Source organism: Schistocerca serialis, chromosome 5, assembly GCF_023864345.2.
Source record: "Schistocerca serialis cubense isolate TAMUIC-IGC-003099 chromosome 5, iqSchSeri2.2, whole genome shotgun sequence".
Lineage (NCBI taxonomy): Eukaryota > Metazoa > Arthropoda > Insecta > Orthoptera > Acrididae > Schistocerca > Schistocerca serialis.
Window position 1 is genome coordinate 188,788,124 of NC_064642.1, and position 18,854 is coordinate 188,806,977.

An 18,854-nucleotide genomic window follows, 5' to 3' on the forward strand; every position below is an offset into this window, starting at 1 on the left:
ACTGCATTCTTCACCCCTGAGGGCCTGTATGAGTTTAATGTAATGCCGTTTGGTTTGTGTAATGCGCCAGCAACTTTTGAACGAATGATTGATATCTTCTAAGGCACCTGAAGTGGACTATGTGTCTTTGTTATTTAGATGACATTATAGTGTTCTCAGAGACATTTGATGAACACATAAAAAGACTGAAGACCATTCTTAAGTGTCTCCAACAAATCAGACTGGAACTTAATCCAAGAAAATGTCTCTTTGGAGCAAAAGAAATCAAAATACTGGGCACCTTGTGTCAAACGAAGGTGTGCAGCCAGACCCAGAAAAGGTGAGAGCTATAACGGAATTTCTTATTCCTAAAAGTATCAGAGATGTGAGAAGCTTCCTCGGAGTGTGTTCATATTACCGCCATTTTATCAAAGACTTTTGTTTCAAAGGTAGGCCACTCCAAGAGTTGTTAAGAGTCGATGCTAAATTTATCTTGGGTGGTGCTCAACAAGATTCTTTCGATGTGCTGCGAAAAGCTCTGACGACTGGCCCTGTTCTTTGTCTGTATGATGAGAGAGCACTTACAGAACTACACACAGATGCCAGTGGGTATGGGATCGGTGCTGTTCTGGTGCTGATTTCGGATGGAAAAGAGAAGGTTATAGCCTGTGCTTCTAGGACACGTACAAAAGCTGAGAGAAACTACTCAACTACCGAAAGAGAATGTCTTGCTGTGATCTGGGCCATGCGCAAATTTCGACAGTATCTCTAGGGAAGGCCATTCACAGTTGTTACAGACCATCTTTCACTTTGATGGTTGACAGGTCTTAACGATCTAACAGGATGACTCGCCAGGTGGGCACTATGTCTTCAAGAGTATGACATTACCATAGTGTACAAAAGTGGAAGAAAACACCAAGTTGCCGACTGTCTCTCAAGAAACCCTGTGAAAGACCATCAAGACTTTGATGAAGATAGTGACTGTCCTGCTGCACTCCAGGATCTCTCTGCTGAGCAGAAGAAGGATGCCAAGATATCTCAAATTATGCTTGCCTTAAATCGGTCAGAGGATGTGAAAAGACAATTTAAGGTAGTTAATGGATTACTGTGCAAGAAAAACTTTGATCCGTTTGGAAAGAGGTGGCTGCCAGTGATTCCTGAACACATGCGCTTAGATGTTCCATAGAAATTCCATGACACATCTGAAGTTGGACATTTAGGGTTTATTAAGACATATAACAAGATCCACAAGAGACTTTTGTGGCGAGGTTTATTTAGGAGTGCCCTTCACTATGTGTTTCACTGTCGAAAGTGCCAGAGGAGAAAGGCAGTTCCTCAGAAACCACCTGGTTGACTCATACCAATTCCACCAGCCAAAACACCTTTCCAGCGTGTTTGGATTGACCTCCTCAAACAATTTCAAACCTCTGCTAGTGGCAGTAGATGGATTGTTGTTTGCACTGATTATCTGATGCGCTATACCATTACAAAAGCTGTGAAACCAGCCGAAGCATTCAAGGCAGCCAAATTCATCGTAGAAGACATTGTATTAAAACATGGTGCCGCAAGGTCATTAATTACAGATCGAGCGAAAGTTTTTCAATCGAATCTTGTAACAGTGATAAACCGTCGGTGCAACATTACTCATCACATGACGACTGCATACCATCCGCAAACTAACAGGCTTACTGAACACAGTAATAAGACCTTGGCTGATATGCTATCAATGTTCATCAGTGTTGTGCAGAGCAACTGGGATGAGGTGCTACCTTTCGTGATGTTTGCCTACAACACCGCCAAACAAGACACCACAGGATTTACGCCATTTTTCATGGTGCATGGGCGTGAGGCGACGACGACGATGGACACTGTGTTTCCGTTACATCCTGATGACATGGACGACGACTACATTGGCCAGGTGTTAGCCAGAGCTGAGGAAGCTCAGCAGTTAGCTTGACGATCGCCGAAGGTATGACACGAGACACCATCCTGTTGTCTACCAGCCTGGTGACCTCGTCTGGATCTCCACTCTTGTTCGGAAGGTTGGTCTCTCTGAGAAGCTCCTCAGGCGCCACTTTGGACCTTATAAGGTTGTGAGACAGTTGTCTGATGTTACTTATGAAGTTGAAGATTTCGATCCCGACACAAGATGACGAAAGATCAGAGATATGGTCCAAATCCTTCGAATGAAGCTCTATAAGGATCCTGCAACACAGGGTAAATTCGAAGCTCAAGCGACAGGCAGCAAGCGGAAAGGTAACGAAGAATGTAGCGGCAAGGGAAATTCTAAGAAGATCACTGCTAGGGCGAACATCTGTCATCGGGAGTCAGAGTATGCAGGACCGATGACTCGTTCCCGGACTAGGAGAGCGTAGCACCGAGACACTGTTCTCTTAAGGAGGGAGCAACGTCGCAGAAGAAGCTGAGTAGAGCAGTCACCGTAGTGTAGTGGTTATGATAGTAGATTGCTGCATGGACGGTTGAGAGTTCAAAACTCACCTGATCTGAAACATTTTAATTTCTGTCTTTGGTTCGAGTACGTTCTAGAAGTATCCACATATGGCAAGAATCATTGTACTGGAATGTTCTGTAGCTGTATATACACCGTACGTGTTCTGGCTGGAGGCAGTTTGCTCTGCACTCTTGTATGTGCAAGTGCTGAATAAACCTTCATTAAGAGAAGTTGGTGTTTGTCATTCATCTTCTTACACCTTCCTCTACGTGATAATATGACCAGGAACTTTAATTTTTACCTTTCTGGAACATAATGCCACTGCAGTCTACTGTTTTTTTTATATATATATATATATATATATATATATATATATATATATATATATATATAAAGCTAATTCAGTTATTTTGTCAAAAACCAAATTTCAAACTGATATACAGAAGATTACTACTTTTCAGATGGCAATGGATCTTAGTACAAGAATTAAATAGCTTGTAAATTTATGTTTCCACAAAGAATACACTCCTGGAAATTGAAATAAGAACACCGTGAATTCATTGTCCCAGGAAGGGGAAACTTTATTGACACATTCCTGGGGTCAGATACATCACATGATCACACTGACAGAACCACAGGCACATAGACACAGGCAACAGAGCATGCACAATGTCGGCACTAGTACAGTGTATATCCACCTTTCGCAGCAATGCAGGCTGCTATTCTCCCATGGAGACGATCGTAGAGATGCTGGATGTAGTCCTGTGGATCGGCTTGCCATGCCATTTCCACCTGGCGCCTCAGTTGGACCAGCGTTCGTGCTGGACGTGCAGACCGCGTGAGACGACGCTTCATCCAGTCCCAAACATGCTCAATGGGGGACAGATCCGGAGATCTTGCTGGCCAGGGTAGTTGACTTACACCTTCTAGAGCACGTTGGGTGGCACGGGATACATGCGGACGTGCATTGTCCTGTTGGAACAGCAAGTTCCCTTGCCGGTCTAGGAATGGTAGAACGACGGGTTCGATGACGGTTTGGATGTACCGTGCACTATTCAGTGTCCCCTCGACGATCACCAGTGGTGTACGGCCAGTGTAGGAGATCGCTCCCCACACCATGATGCCGGGTGTTAGCCCTGTGTGCCTCGGTCGTATGCAGTCCTGATTGTGGCGCTCACCTGCACGGCGCCAAACACGCACACGACCATCATTGGCACCAAGGCAGAAGCGACTCTCATCGCTGAAGACGACACGTCTCCATTCGTCCCTCCATTCACGCCTGTCGCGACACCACTGGAGGCGGGCTGCACGATGTTGGGGCGTGAGCGGAAGACGGCCTAACGGTGTGCGGGACCGTAGCCCAGCTTCATGGAGACGGTTGCGAATGGTCCTCGCCGATACCCCAGGAGCAACAGTGTCCCTAATTTGCTGGGAAGTGGCGGTGCGGTCCCCTACGGCACTGCGTAGGATCCTACGGTCTTGGCGTGCATCCGTGCGTCGCTGCGGTCCGGTCCCAGGTCGACGGGCACGTGCACCTTCCGCCGACCACTGGCGACAACATCGATGTACTGTGGAGACCTCACGCCCCACGTGTTGAGCAATTCGGCGGTACGTCCACCCGGCCTCCCGCATGCCCACTACACGCCCTCGCTCAAAGTCCTTCAACTGCACATACGGTTCACGTCCACGCTGTCGCGGCATGCTACCAGTGTTAAAGACTGCGATGGAGCTCCGTATGCCACGGCAAACTGGCTGACACTGACGGCGGCGGTGCACAAATGCTGCGCAGCTAGCGCCATTCGACGGCCAACACCGCGGTTCCTGGTGTGTCCGCTGTGCCGTGCGTGTGATCATTGCTTGTACAGCCCTCTCGCAGTGTCCGGAGCAAGTATGGTGGGTCTCACACACCGGTGTCAATGTGTTCTTTTTTCCATTTCCAGGAGTGTATTTTGGCGTAGAAACAGAATGATATTTTTTGCCTGTACTCATGGAAACAGACCTTGTGATGGTGTCGATGGCACTGTGAAGAGAATAGCAAATCCACAATTGAGAAAAAGCTGGCATTGAGACTTGTGGATATGATACTGCCAACTGTGAACAGAGATAGTGTTCAGCTTATGTTTTAACAAAATATGAAGGTCTTGAAGTTAAAGTTAATTTCATGCATATCCTACTTAAACTTATACTCAACGGGTATCTGTACATGATGTTATTTGTAAAGTAAACCCAGTAACACCAACATGAAGACTATAACAGAAAAAAACAAATGAAGAGTTTAAAAAAATGTGAGATCATAAAACACATACTGTTTGTATCAGGTGTCATAAGTGATATTTGCAGTGTATGTGTTAACAGTAAATTTGGATGTAAACGTAGATATATCAAGAATAAAGGTATGTAGATTTCCACTTGAATCTGTAAGTTTTACAAAAATGTCATTTTTCAGTGAAATATGTATTTTTGAAATTTTATAAAGGTTTGAACCCATGATCACCCCACTTTCATACCTGGGGAATTAGTTAATAATATTGTGAAGTGTTGTATATGATTTTTTGAAAAAAATATTGAAGCTGTGTTTTTTGGTAAAATAAATATTTAAATTTTAATTTAACTTTGAAAAGCATTTTTCATTGCAAACCCATGTTAAATTGTGTATCATATGAAATTTTATGGAAAATGCTGCAGAATGACACTTCGTCCATCATTTTATCTTAATTAGGAGAGTTGCTACAGCAATTTGTAATTACGGCAATTGGGTGTTTTTCGCTGATTTTTTATGACTTCACATTTCTGTATTTTCAGAGTGAGTCAATGTATTGTAATAAAACTGAGTATTTTTCTTAATCTATATTAAGTTGTCTGTGTGGCAAATTTAATCAAAATCTGAGATGGGGAGTAAAATCAGTGTTGACTTGACGTGAAATGACTCTTTGATGATGCCCAGAAATGAGGGACATCCTACCCCTCATTCTTCCCACCACTTGTAAAGTGGTATTCTGCTGCCCACTCAACCTACACAACACCCTGGTCTATCCTCATGCCACTCCCACTCGTAACGTCTTACCTCCGGGGTCATAACTGTGTGGAAGATGCAGGGGCAAAGCCTGCCCAAATCACTCGCCCAGCTCATCGTACTCTAGTCCTCTCACAGACTTAACCTGTCACATCAGAGACAGAGCCACCTTAGAAAGCAGACATAACATATGCTGCAATTTCTGCACAGCATTTTATGAGGTGCGACCACCAACCAGAAGTTGATCAGGAGAAATTATCATGATCAGCTGTAGCAAAAAGTAGGGTTGATCACCTAGTGGTGGAATACACAGCTGAGTGTACAACATACTCGAGTTCGAGGGCCTCCATCTGTGTACTTGTGCCCAGCACCAACTTTTCTGAACTATGTGGATGGAAGTTATCCTTGTACCACATTCTTAGCTTTTGTAATCCTCATGGCATCAACCTCTCCTGGTCAATTTCACTCCAACCTGTATCCAACAGGCTTCATTTCCTCTTTCCTGTCATCTTTTCCCAGCCCACGCCTCCTTGTCATTATCATCACATGCCACACAAAATGGACCGAGCGAGGTGGCGCAGTGGCTAGCACACTAGACTCGCATTCGGGAGGACGACGGTTCAATCCCGTCTCCGGCCATCCTGATTTAGGTTTTCCGTGATTTCCCTAAATCGTTTCAGGCAAATGCCGGGATGGTTCCTTTGAAAGGGCACGGCCGATTTCCTTCCCAATCCTTCCCTAACCCGAGCTCCGTCTCTAATGACCTCGTTGTCGACGGGACGTTAAACACTAACCACCACCACCACACAAAATGGCCATGGTGCCTGTGAATCCACTGCCTCTCTCTCCTATATTCCTTCCCTGCTGTCTGCTGCCTGCCTCAGAGCCCTTAGTTAAACCTCCCAAAGTGCTCCTGCAGCTTCCCATCTCCTTTTCCCCATACACATAAACCCCCCCAAACCCAATCGACCTGCTGGAACTGCAGTCCCAGTATTGTGTGTTCAGCTGACACAATTTAGCTGCACTGGTGTGTGTGTGTGTGTGTGTGTGTGTGTGTGTGTGTGTGTGTGTGTGTGTGTGTGTGTTTTTCCCATTTCTTTGTAATTATCCAGTTGTTCAGTCGCTATAGAAACGTAATTCTCTTATCTTCTAGTGCCCCAAAAATGATGAACAATGGCTCTGAAAGACGTTTAAGCATGAAACTTGACATTTTGTGATATCAGCTTCAGTAGTTTTATCAATCAATCAATTTTATGATTTGTGGTTTGATGAACACACCTTCATTCAACCTACTCTCACTGATCTTCAGAAATCTTCTTTCAGACAATTGAAAGCTTCACTTTGATTTTCAACTGTTTTTTGTGAAAATTCTTCAAGTCAAATTTAACATGAAATAATGGAAAATTTAGGATGGAATAATGACAAAATCTTGGAAAGGTTAGATTGCCACTCACTATATAGAGGAAATGTTGAGTCACAGGCAGGCAAAACGTTTCAGCAAAACAGTCAAGGCAGGAAATTGTAACAACAACTTCCAAAAAAATTAGTGTTTTGAAATTACAAAAATTGTTAATTCTTTCGAAAACACAAGCTCATATAGTGTGTTGTATTTCCAAGGGTAGCCTTTTTTGAAATATGCAGTGCATCACTAGCAGGGGCCATTTTTTCAGTTATTAAATCTCTCTATAAAAAAGGTGAAAAGTGAATTAGAGCTGCAAGTCATTATCCGCAGTTCCATTACTAATATTTTAAATTTTTTTTTCAGAAAGTTATGTTCTGTAGAGTAGTATTTTAACTTGTTAATAATAAAATTCTTAGTAAATCACAAATTTAACTTTTAATCATAATTATATAACAAAAAATATAACATGGTAATTTTTTGTGACCACTGGTCATTTTACTGTGTAAGTCACAAATGAACTTTGATTTCTCTTTGGAGTGGACACACAAGTACTATAATAAATTCCAGTAGACATAAAGCAGCAGAAGATATTTTTAAAAGAATTGTTGACTAGAATTTTGCAAGTAATGCCTCTGTTAAAAAGTAAAGAAAAAAAATTCACATGCAGCCTTATGTAGCTAAGACAACCCACACCAAATACACTCCTGGAAATGGAAAAAAGAACACATTGACACCGGTGTGTGAGACCCACCATACTTGCTCCGGACACTGCGAGAGGGCTGTACAAGCAATGATCACACGCACGGCACAGCGGACACACCAGGAACCGCGGTGTTGGCCGTCGAATGGCGCTAGCTGCGCAGCAATTTGTGCACCGCCGCCGTCAGTGTCAGCCAGTTTGCCGTGGCATACGGAGCTCCATCGCAGTCTTTAACACTGGTAGCATGCCGCGACAGCGTGGACGTGAACCGTATGTGCAGTTGACGGACTTTGAGCGAGGGCGTATAGTGGGCATGCGGGAGGCCGGGTGGACGTACCGCCGAATTGCTCAACACGTGGGGCGTGAGGTCTCCACAGTACATCGATGTTGTCGCCAGTGGTCGGCGGAAGGTGCACGTGCCCGTCGACCTGGGACCGGACCGCAGCGACGCACGGATGCACGCCAAGACCGTAGGATCCTACGCAGTGCCGTAGGGGGCCGCACCGCCACTTCCCAGCAAATTAGGGACACTGTTGCTCCTGGGGTATCGGCGAGGACCATTCGCAACCGTCTCCATGAAGCTGGGCTACGGTCTCGCACACCGTTAGGCCGTCTTCCGGTCACGCCCCAACATCGTGCAGCCCGCCTTCAGTGGTGTCGCGACAGGCGTGAATGGAGGGACGAATGGAGACGTGTCGTCTTCAGCGATGAGAGTCGCTTCTGCCTTGGTGCCAATGATGGTCGTATGCGTGTTTGGCGCCGTGCAGGTGAGCGCCACAATCAGGACTGCATACGACCGAGGCACACAGGGCCAACACCCGGCATCATGGTGTGGGGAGCGATCTCCTACACTGGCCGTACACCACTGGTGATCGTCGAGGGGACACTGAATAGTGCACGGTACATCCAAATCGTCATTGAACCCATCGTTCTACCATTCCTAGACCGGCAAGGGAACTTGCTGTTCCAACAGGACAATGCAGGACAATGCACGTCCGCATGTATCCCGTGCCACCCAACGTGCTCTAGAAGGTGTAAGTCAACTACCCTGGCCAGGAAGATCTCCGGATCTGTCCCCCATTGAGCATGTTTGGGACTGGATGAAGCGTCGTCTCACGCGGTCTGCACGTCCAGCACGAACGCTGGTCCAACTGAGGCGCCAGGTGGAAATGGCATGGCAAGCCGTTCCACAGGACTACATCCAGCATCTCTACGATGGTCTCCATGGGAGAATAGCAGCCTGCATTGCTGCAAAAGGTGGATATACACTGTACTAGTGCCGACATTGTGCATGCTCTGTTGCCTGTGTCTATGTGCCTGTGGTTCTGTCAGTGTGATCATGTGATGTATCTGACCCCAGGAATGTGTCAATAAAGTTTCCCCTTCCTGGGACAATGAATTCACGGTGTTCTTATTTCAATTTCCAGGAGTGTATATCCAAAATACCAGAATGAGATTTTCACTCTGCAGCGGAGTGTGCGCTGATATGAAACTTCCTGGCAGCTTAAAACTGTGTGCCCGACCGAGACTCGAACTTGGGACCTTTGCCTTTTGCGGGCAAGTGCTCTACCATCTGAGCTACCGAAGCACGACTCACGCCTGGTACTCACAGCTTTACTTCTGCCAGTACCTCGTCTCCTACCTTCCAAACTTTACAGAAGCTCTCCTGCGAACCTTGCAGAACTTGCACTCCTGAAAGAAAGGATATACGGAGACATGGCTTAGCCACAGCCTGGGGGATGTTTCCAGAATGAGATTTTCACTCTGCAGCGGATTGTGCGCTGATATGAAACTTCCTGGCAGATTAAAACTGTGTGCCCGATCGAGACTCGAACTCGGGACCTTTGCCATTCGCAGGCAAGTGCTCCTTTCTTTCAGGAGTGCTAGTTCTGCAAGGTTCACAGGAGAGCTTCTGTAAAGTTTGGAAGGTAGGAGACGAGGTACTGGCAGAAGTAAAGCTGTGAGTACCGGGCGTGAGTCGTGCTTCGGTAGCTCAGATGGTAGAGCACTTGCCTGCGAAAGGCAAAAGTCCCGACTTCGAGTCTTGGTCGGGCACACAGTTTTAATCTGCCAGGAAGTTTCATATCCAAAATAAATAAATACACTACTGGCCATTAAAATGGCTACACCACGAAGATGACGTGCTACAGACACGAAATTTAACCGACAGGAAGAAGATGCTGTGATATTCAAATGATCAGCTTTTCAGAGCATTTACACAAGGTTGATGCCAGTGGCAACACCTACAACATGCTGACATGAGGAAAGTTTCCAACCGATTTCTCATACACAAACAGCAGTTGACCGGTGTTGCCTGGTGAAACGTTGTTGTGATGCTCATGTAAGGAGGAGAAATGCATACCATCACATTTCCGACTTTGATAAGGGTCGAATTGTAGCCTATCGTGGTTGTGGTTTATTGTATCGCGTCATTGCTCTCCCGTTGGTCGAGATCCAATGACTGTTGGCAGAATATGGAATCGGTGGGTTCAGGAGAGTAATACGGAACGCTGTGCTGGATCCCAACGGCCTTGTATCACTAGCAGTCGAGATGACAGGCGTCTTATCCGCAAGGCTGTAACGGATCGTGCAGCCACGTCTCGATCCCTGAGTCAACAGATGGGGACGTTTGCAAGACAACAACCATCTGCACGAACAGTTCGACGACGTTTGCATCAGCATGGACTATCAGCTCAGAGACCATGGCTGCGGTTACCCTTGACGCTGCATCACAGACAGGGCCGCCTGCGATGTTGTACTCAACGATGAACCTGGGTGCACGAATGGCAAAACGCCATTTTTTCGGATGAATCCAGGTTCTGTTTACAGCATCATGACGGTCGCATCCGTGTTTGGCAACATTGCGGTGAACGTAAATTGGAAGCGTGTATTCGTCATCGCCATACTGGCATATCACCCAGTGTGATGGTATGGGGTGCCATTGGTTACACGTCTCGGTCAGCTCTTGTTCGCATTGATGGCACTTTGAACAGTGGACATTACATTTCAGATGCGTTACGATCCATGGCTCTACCTTTCATTCCATCTCTGCGAAACCCTACATTTCAGCAGGATAATGCATGACCACATGTTGCAGGTCCTGTATGGGCCTTTCTGGATACAGAAAATGTTCGACTGCTGTCCTAGCCAGCACATTCTCCAGATCTCTCATCAATTGAAAATGTCTGGTCAATGGTGGATGAGCAACTGGCTCATCACAATATGCCAGTCACTACTCTTGATGAACTGTGGCATCGTGTTAAAGCCGCATGGGCAGCTGTACCTGTACATGCCATCCAAGCTCTGTTTGACTCGATGCCCAGGCTCATCAAGGCTGTTATTACGGCCAGAGGTGGTTGTTCTGGGTACTGATTTCTCAGGATCTATGCACCCAAATTGTGTGAAAATTTAATCACATGTCAGTTCCAGTATAATATATTTGTCCAATGAATACCCATTTATCATCTGCATTTCTTCTTGGTGTAGAGATTTTAATGGCCAGTAGTGTATATCAAAATGCAGTTTTTGCCAAGTTATAGTGGTTTCGTCTTTGTACTGAGCCTGTGTGATCTCGGTGAAACTGATATGCAGTGACCACACTTCTTAAGTAGGCATAAGACCTTTTTTTGCTATTCAATGAGTTACACTTCCTTTCTCATAAGATACATTAGAAAAATATTGATTGAAAACATTGCCAATTAGAAAAACTGTCAAGACCATAGAATATCTCTTTATTAGAATGATCAGTTTCGGCAAGTTTTAACAGCCACCTTCAGATTATGAGCACCGTGTGGCTGGAGTTGGCAGCGTGGTAAATGGCTGCTTGTGGACACAACGGCTGCTCGCTCCAGCCAGACAGTGCTCATAATCTGAAATATGAAATATTTTGCCATCTTGACTATTTCCCCAATTGATCATCAAGAACAGATTGCTGTTACCTCCTTACTATGTTGGTTAAAATCATGTAAACATATTGCCTGTCACTGAATTAATCATTAACAGTCCAATTCTAACTGTTCTGTTTCAGATAAATTACATTCTGTGTTTCCTGCTTGGGTTTCACACTTGTTTATACAGTGTGTGTCTGGAACTCTTGGAGGCTTTACAACTACTTTGTTAACAAATCCTCTTGACATAGTTAGAGCTCGTCTCCAGGTACACCACCAAACTACAGTCTATTCATGTATTTCATGTGATAAGTAATTAGTGTGTATTATTATTATTATTATTACTACTACTACTAATATTATCATTATTATTACTATTATTATTGAGGCAGCAAAAGACATAGTGCTGGCATGTCTAAAAGAGTAACTATCTTATTCAATTATTACAACAGTTATATTTATCTATGATAAATGATAAAAATCAAACAATGGAAAATCCAGGATTGAACAATGGCAATATTATGAATAGGATAGATTGCTACTCACCATATAGTGGAGATGTTGACTACTCACACATGAGCACTGTCTCTGGCAGCTGTGGCCAGAGACAGTAGTAGTGTGTGTGTGTGTGTGTGTGTGTGTGTGTGTGTGTGTGTGTGTGTGTGTGTTCCTCAAGTGCCAGTCCTAATTACGTAGCAATGACATTGTGTTTTTTTTTTACATGCATCTGTGTTTAAATAATTAAAAAAAAGTATGAGACCAGAACTTTTCCAACCTCCACAAGAGATTTTCTGTTACTCACAGTTGTCATCCCTTCAGTGTGCTTTCTAGAAAAATGTAGCATTAAACAGCACATATTGAAACAGATCGTGAAACTGGTATCGCAATTAAAATTGTTCTTTTGCATCTTTGCTACCATCTCAGTGTTGCAGAGTGGTTGCTCTGAACTTGGAGAAAACAATTAACTTTTTGTATGTCATAGTGAAAATGATATAATGATTAGGAAATGTGAACTAGAAATTAGAATGCAGTTCTGTAATTTATCGGTGTTTTCAGCAGGGAAGATATAGTTGAACTGAAAAACCTTTATTCTTGTAACAAACTTTCATTATAGATTAAATCCATTAATTGTACACATTAACTTAATATTTTATAAAAATTTACCCATGAGCAATGTTTTTGAGTACTTCCAATAAAAATATTGCAGATCACTTCTATTTTGCAACTCCTTTGTTGTAGCTCAGTCTTAATTTTCACTATATGATCAGTCACATTCGTTTCAATACAGAGGACATTTTTGCAGCTCTAGATGCATTCTGCTGAAAATAAGCTCACCAGATAAAAATTAGTTACCACAGTTTTAAAAGTGTAAGAGCTCAATCTGTTTTAACAGTAGAAATGAAATGAAATGAAATGAAATGATCATATGGCAATTATTGGCCGGGATATCCCCTTCGGGGTTCGGCCGCCGTATTGCAAGTCTTTTTAGTTGACAATACTTCGGCGACTTGCATGTCAATGATGATGAAAATGATGGACACACAACACCCAGTCCCCTGCCGGGAATTGAAACCGGGCCCCCTTGCGTGGTAGGCGGTAATGTTACCGCTATGCTTTGGAGGCGGACTTAACAGCAGCTGTAAAATGTGGTAGTATGGGCTGTGCACTCTTGGAAATTGTAAAGTTACCGGGCAAGAAATACAGGTAGTGAAAAGCTACTTACACTTAGTACAGATACCAGCCTGCAGTAATGAGTCAGATGACATAAAAGGAAGGTAATACTTCAGGAGGGAGTTAGACAAGTTTGCAACATATTGCCTATGTTGTTCAACCCGTTCATACAAAAAGAGTAAAGGAAACCAAGAGGAACTTTAGAAAAGGAGAAGACTAAAAAATCTTGTGGTTTACCAGTCACATTTTAATTCCATCTGAGATGGAAAATTAGTTCAACAGCAAGAGCAGTGTTAAGCAAACATGTTATAATACGAACAAAGTGAAAATAACACAGAGATAATGGAATGTAATTGAATTAAATCAGGCAATGATTTGCAATTAGATTAGAAAATGACAATAAATTAGTGGATGATGTTTGCTCTTTGTGCATTAAAATAGCTGATGATGGCTAAAGTGGAAAATACAAAATGCAGACTTACAGTAACAAGAAAAACATTTCTGAAAAGAAAGGGAAAAAGAAAAAATTCTTAACATCAAATATAAACTTAAATGAGAGGAAGTATTTTCTGAAGGTATTTGTCTGGAGTATAGCTTTGTGTGGAAGAGAAACGTGGCCAATAAACAGTTCAGACATGAAGGAAATAGAAGTTTTTGAAATGTGCTACTACAAAAGAATGCTAGAGATTAGATACTAATGAACCCATGAACCTTTTCCAGTAGGACGGAAAAGAGCATTGCAGCAAAACTTGTCTAAATGAAGTGATAGGTTGATAAGATACATCCTGAAGTAGCCAAGAATAGTTAATTAATGGAGGAAAGTGATGGAGATAGACATTATAAAGGAAACCAGAACTTGACTACAGTCAGCAGGTTCATGTGGATGTAGTTCGCAATAGTTACAGATGAAGAGACTGGCACAGCATAGAGTAGCATGGAGATTTGCACAAACCATTCATCAGACCAGAGACGACAATACTAATTGTGATATTAATAACAACAATAAATACCTGATCAGTTTTTGTGTGAAAATTGCCAAATTTATTGATTTGATGCTGCAGATAGGAAAAATCAGTAATGGTGACCAACTGAAAAAACACATTTAATAGAGAAGAACCCAACAGAAGGGGCAATAACTCAAAATTACAGGCCAATAACATGTTTACCTAGCATGTTCAAGTTGCTGCAGGTGTTATAGTAGACAGAATTCAGAACCTTCTGGTATAGTAACACATCATACCAGTTAGAACTAGAAGATAACAAGGTTATAAATAGTAGCATAAAAGTCCAGCTCCTGATTGACAGAATAATTCTGGAAAACTGCAAAAACCTGAAAACAAATCGATACATGACTTCGATAGACTACAAGAAGCCTTTGACTGCCACATAGTTGGATTATAAAGTGCCTGGAAACCATCAGGCTCGGCAGAAACATCAAGAAATTCACAGAAAATATGATGGAACACTGTAAATCGGAACTATATGTTGGAAAAGAAAGCTGTGGGCTAATTAGCATCAAGAAAGGCATTTTCTGAGGGAACCTGTTCTCTGCTGCTGCTCACCATTACCCTTATTCCACAGCCAACCATCTTACAGACAACAAACTTGGGCTGTCAGTGAGAAATCCTCAGAACATATTCCCACATTGATGACTTGGAACTTTATGGAAAATATGGAACTGAATTACAATCTCTGATGAATACAGTCTGAATTTTCTGAAAGATATCAGCATGGAATTTGGGTAAGAAAAGTACAGCATACAGGCAGCAATGGAGGGCAAAAGATCAGAAAATGAAGGCACTGAAATGCTAAATGGACAAACCATTAATTCCCATCTGCCAGAAATGTACAAATACATAGGCATTTTGCTGCTGGTCATCATCAAACACAGACAGGTAAAAAAATGTGGGCACCTTAGATTATACTCAGAATAAATAAATAAATAAATAAAACGAACTGAATGGCAGCAACACCACTAAGACACTCAATTTGTGAACTGGACCTAAACAGAGTTTGATAATCTTAACAGGAGAACAATAAAACTTACGATGATTTACTGCACTCTCCACCCTTGCTTTGACATCCATGGACTGTACTTGTCCATAAAAGCAAGCAGTAGAGGACTCGTGCAAGTGAGGCAGATAGAGGAAGAAGAGTAACATACATTGATAGACTGTGTGAAAGATAGCAATGAATCAGCCCAATTGAATTCAAAAACAGAAAGCTTCTCAAGGTACAGCAAACCAAGAACCAGTACTGGAAAGCTGTACTCCAATGCCTTACTGACAGCCTGTGCAATAAAGCATTGCATGGGCAATTTTTGGAAAAGATTGAAGACAAAGTAAATAAAGAAAAGACTGGTCTTGACATACCAGTGGAACCCTAAAGAAGGAAACTGAAAGACTGGTTTTTGCTGTACAGGCACATGCTGCATCTGAGCTAATGCCATCGAAGCCAGGATTGAGAAATTATCAGGAGCCCCAGAAGTGCAGACTGTGCAAAGGTGCTGACACAACAGTTGACCACATCTTGAGCTCTTGCTAAAAGATTTCTCACATTGATTACAAGCAAAAGCACAATGATGTGACACAAACTATCGACTGGAAGTTGTGCCAAAATTATGATCTGCCTTTGACGAGGAACTGGTGGGACCACAAGTCAGAAAAACTTGTTGAATACAGATGTGCAGAATTACTGTGGTATTTTAGATTTCAAACAAAATGGAATGCTGGACCACAATACACCGGGCATCATGACTGTGTACGAAACAAAAGTATGGATCTCTGACATTGCCGTCACAGGTGACAGCAGATTTAATGAGAAACAGTGACATGAAAATCATACTATAGCTACTTTGGTATAAACAAGTGAAAAGGGATCCAATAGTTCTCGGCAGTCCCAAAAGAGCTTAGTGGACACTTGGAAGCCATTGGAACTGGTAAAAATATGCCTCTCCTAACGACAAAATAACGCTTCACTGGGATCTGCATGAATTACCTGCCAAAACAGCAGCAATCCTAGATGCTAGGGAAATGTTGGACTAGTGATAAAATATGAAATCCAGCATAGTGAATTCATTTGCTGTGTTGACAGTGACGACAACAACAATGACAAAAATAATAATAATAATATTGTAATATCGAAATGAAACATTAGGGAAATTATTAATGTAGAGGCAAGGAAAGGAGCCAATCTTGACTCAGATTGCTTCCTGCCCTGCATAAAGGTTAGATTCCTTCCATTAAATAAGAAACAAACTTCCTCAGAATAAAATCATAAGGATTGAACTTAACAGCGGAACTTTCACAGGAGCTTTAAGCAGTGGATGGATGGCTATAATATGCCTAGTTCGAATTTCAAGCAAGACGATGGGAATCTAGCAGTGAACAATAAAGAAAACTGTGTGATTCTAGCCATTCAACTTGTAACTCTGATTAACTGTGAAGAACCCAGCGAAAAATAGTCTAAAATAATCCTAGAGCAAAGAAACAAAATTTCAGTTCTTCTTGTTCCTGATGAACTTGGGAACATTGTTGCAGAACTGAAGAACAACAGAGCCACCAGAGAAGACTCCAAAACAGCAGAAATGTTGAAAAGTGGAGGAGAAATCACCATTAATGCCATAAGTCAGGAGATGGAAAGGATCTAGGAAACTGGAATAATACTTAGTGAATGGAAGACTGAACTGATTCCCCTCTATGAAGAGGGTGGCAGAGCTGGAATCAACAAGTCTCACAGTATTTCTGTTTTACCTTAAGCTTTAAAGGTGCTCACCAAAGCACTGCAGGCTGGTTGAGCAAGTAGATGAGCAATTTGATGAATATCAAGGTGAATTATGGGAGGGAAGTCATTTATTCAGCATGTTAGGTGGCTGAAAAAGTATTAGAAAATTACATCTCTCAGGATCTGGTAATTGTCTCCATCAACTTCAAGAAAGCATATGATAAGTCAGTCTGAGAGTATTGTTTGAGATCTTGATAGAATGAAGTGGATCTTAAAAAAGTTGCAAATTATCAAGCAAACGATGCCACAACCGCATTCAAAAGTACGAGGGCAGTTCAATAAGTAATGCAACACATTTTTTTTCTTGGCCAATTTTGGTTGAAAAAACCGGAAATTTCTTGTGGAATATTTTCAAACATTCCCGCTTCGTCTCGTATAGTTTCATTGACTTCAGACAGGTGGCAGCGCTGTACGGAGCTGTTAAAATGGCGTCTGTAACGGATGTGCATTGCAAACAACGGGTAGTGATCGAGTTTCTTTTGGCGGAAAACTAGGGCATCTCAGATATTCATAGGTGCTTGCAGAATGTCTACGGTGATCTGGCAGTGGACAAAAGCACGGTGAGTCGTTGGGCAAAGCGTGTGTCATCATCGCCGCAAGGTCAAGCAAGACTGTCTGATCTCCCGCGTGCGGGCCGGCCGTGCACAGCTGTGACTCCTGCAATGGCGGAGCGTGCGAACACACTCGTTCGAGATGATCGACGGATCACCATCAAACAACTCAGTGCTCAACTTGACATCTCAGTTGGTAGTGCTGTCACAATTGTTCACCAGTTGGGATATTCAAAGGTTTGTTCCCGCTGGGTCCCTCGTTGTCTAACCGAACACCATAAAGAGCAAAGGAGAACCATCTGTGCGGAATTGCTTGCTCGTCATGTGGCTGAGGGTGACAATTTCTTGTCAAAGATTGTTACAGGTGATGAAACATGGGTTCATCACTTCGAACCTGAAACAAAACGGCAATCAATGGAGTGGCGCCACACCCACTCCCCTACCAAGAAAAAGTTTAAAGCCATACCCTCAGCCGGTAAAGTCATGGTTACAGTCTTCTGGGACGCTGAAGGGGTTATTCTGTTTGATGTCCTTCCCCATGGTCAAACGATCAACTCTGATGTGCATTGTGCTACTCTTCAGAAATTGAAGAAACGACTTCAGCGTGTTCGTAGGCACAAAAATCTGAACGAAATTCTCCTTTTTCATGACAACGCAAGACCTCACACAAGTCTTCGCACCCGAGAGCACCTCACAAAACTTCAGTGGACTGTTCTTCCTCATGCAACCTACAGCCCCGATCTCGCACCGTCGGATTTCCATATGTTTGGCCCAAGGAAGGACGCAATCCGTGGGAGGCACTACGCGGATGATGAAGAAGTTATTGATGCAGTACGACGTTGGCTCCGACATCGACCAGTGGAATGGTAACGTGCAGGCATACAGGCCCTCATTTCAAGGTGGTGTAAGGCCGTAGCATTGAATGGAGATTACGTTGAAAAATAGTGTTGTGTAGCTAAAAGATTGGGGGATAACCTGGTGTATTTCGATGCTGAATAATACAACCCCTGCTACAGAAAAAAAATGTGTTGCATTACTTATTGAACTGCCCTCGTAAAATTCATGGAGAACTTCTTGGAGAGTTTTTAATTAAAACTGGAGTCTGCACAGGGTGATGGACTATCCCCCTTTCTCTTTAAATACATGTTAGAGAAGGCTGTCTGAGATTTTGAAAAGTAATTTGCCAGGAAAGGGCTACTGAACACAGTTCACAGTGAAAGAGGAAAGAATCGTGTTAGTTCATTTCCTTGCCTTCACCAGTGACACTGCAATCCCATCAAGAAACTTTGAGACGGCTATGGAACAAATAAACGTGCTGAAGGAATAGGCAGGAAAAGCTGGTCACCAGATTTTCTTCGCGAAAACAAAGTATGTAACCAATATACAAACAGCATCTCGTAACCTAACAACAGAGTA

The 18,854-nt window shown here is 43.1% G+C and overlaps 1 protein-coding gene across 1 annotated transcript in view; it reads left to right on the plus strand.

The window, feature by feature from the left end:
- The window catches only part of LOC126481238 (solute carrier family 25 member 44), a 140,553-nt gene that overhangs the window by 92,843 nt on the left and 28,856 nt on the right, over positions 1–18,854 (plus strand). The window contains exon 5 of the mRNA XM_050104852.1: positions 11,574–11,701. Coding sequence (XP_049960809.1) covers positions 11,574–11,701 — 128 coding nt within the window. The remainder of the gene's footprint in view (positions 1–11,573; positions 11,702–18,854) is intronic.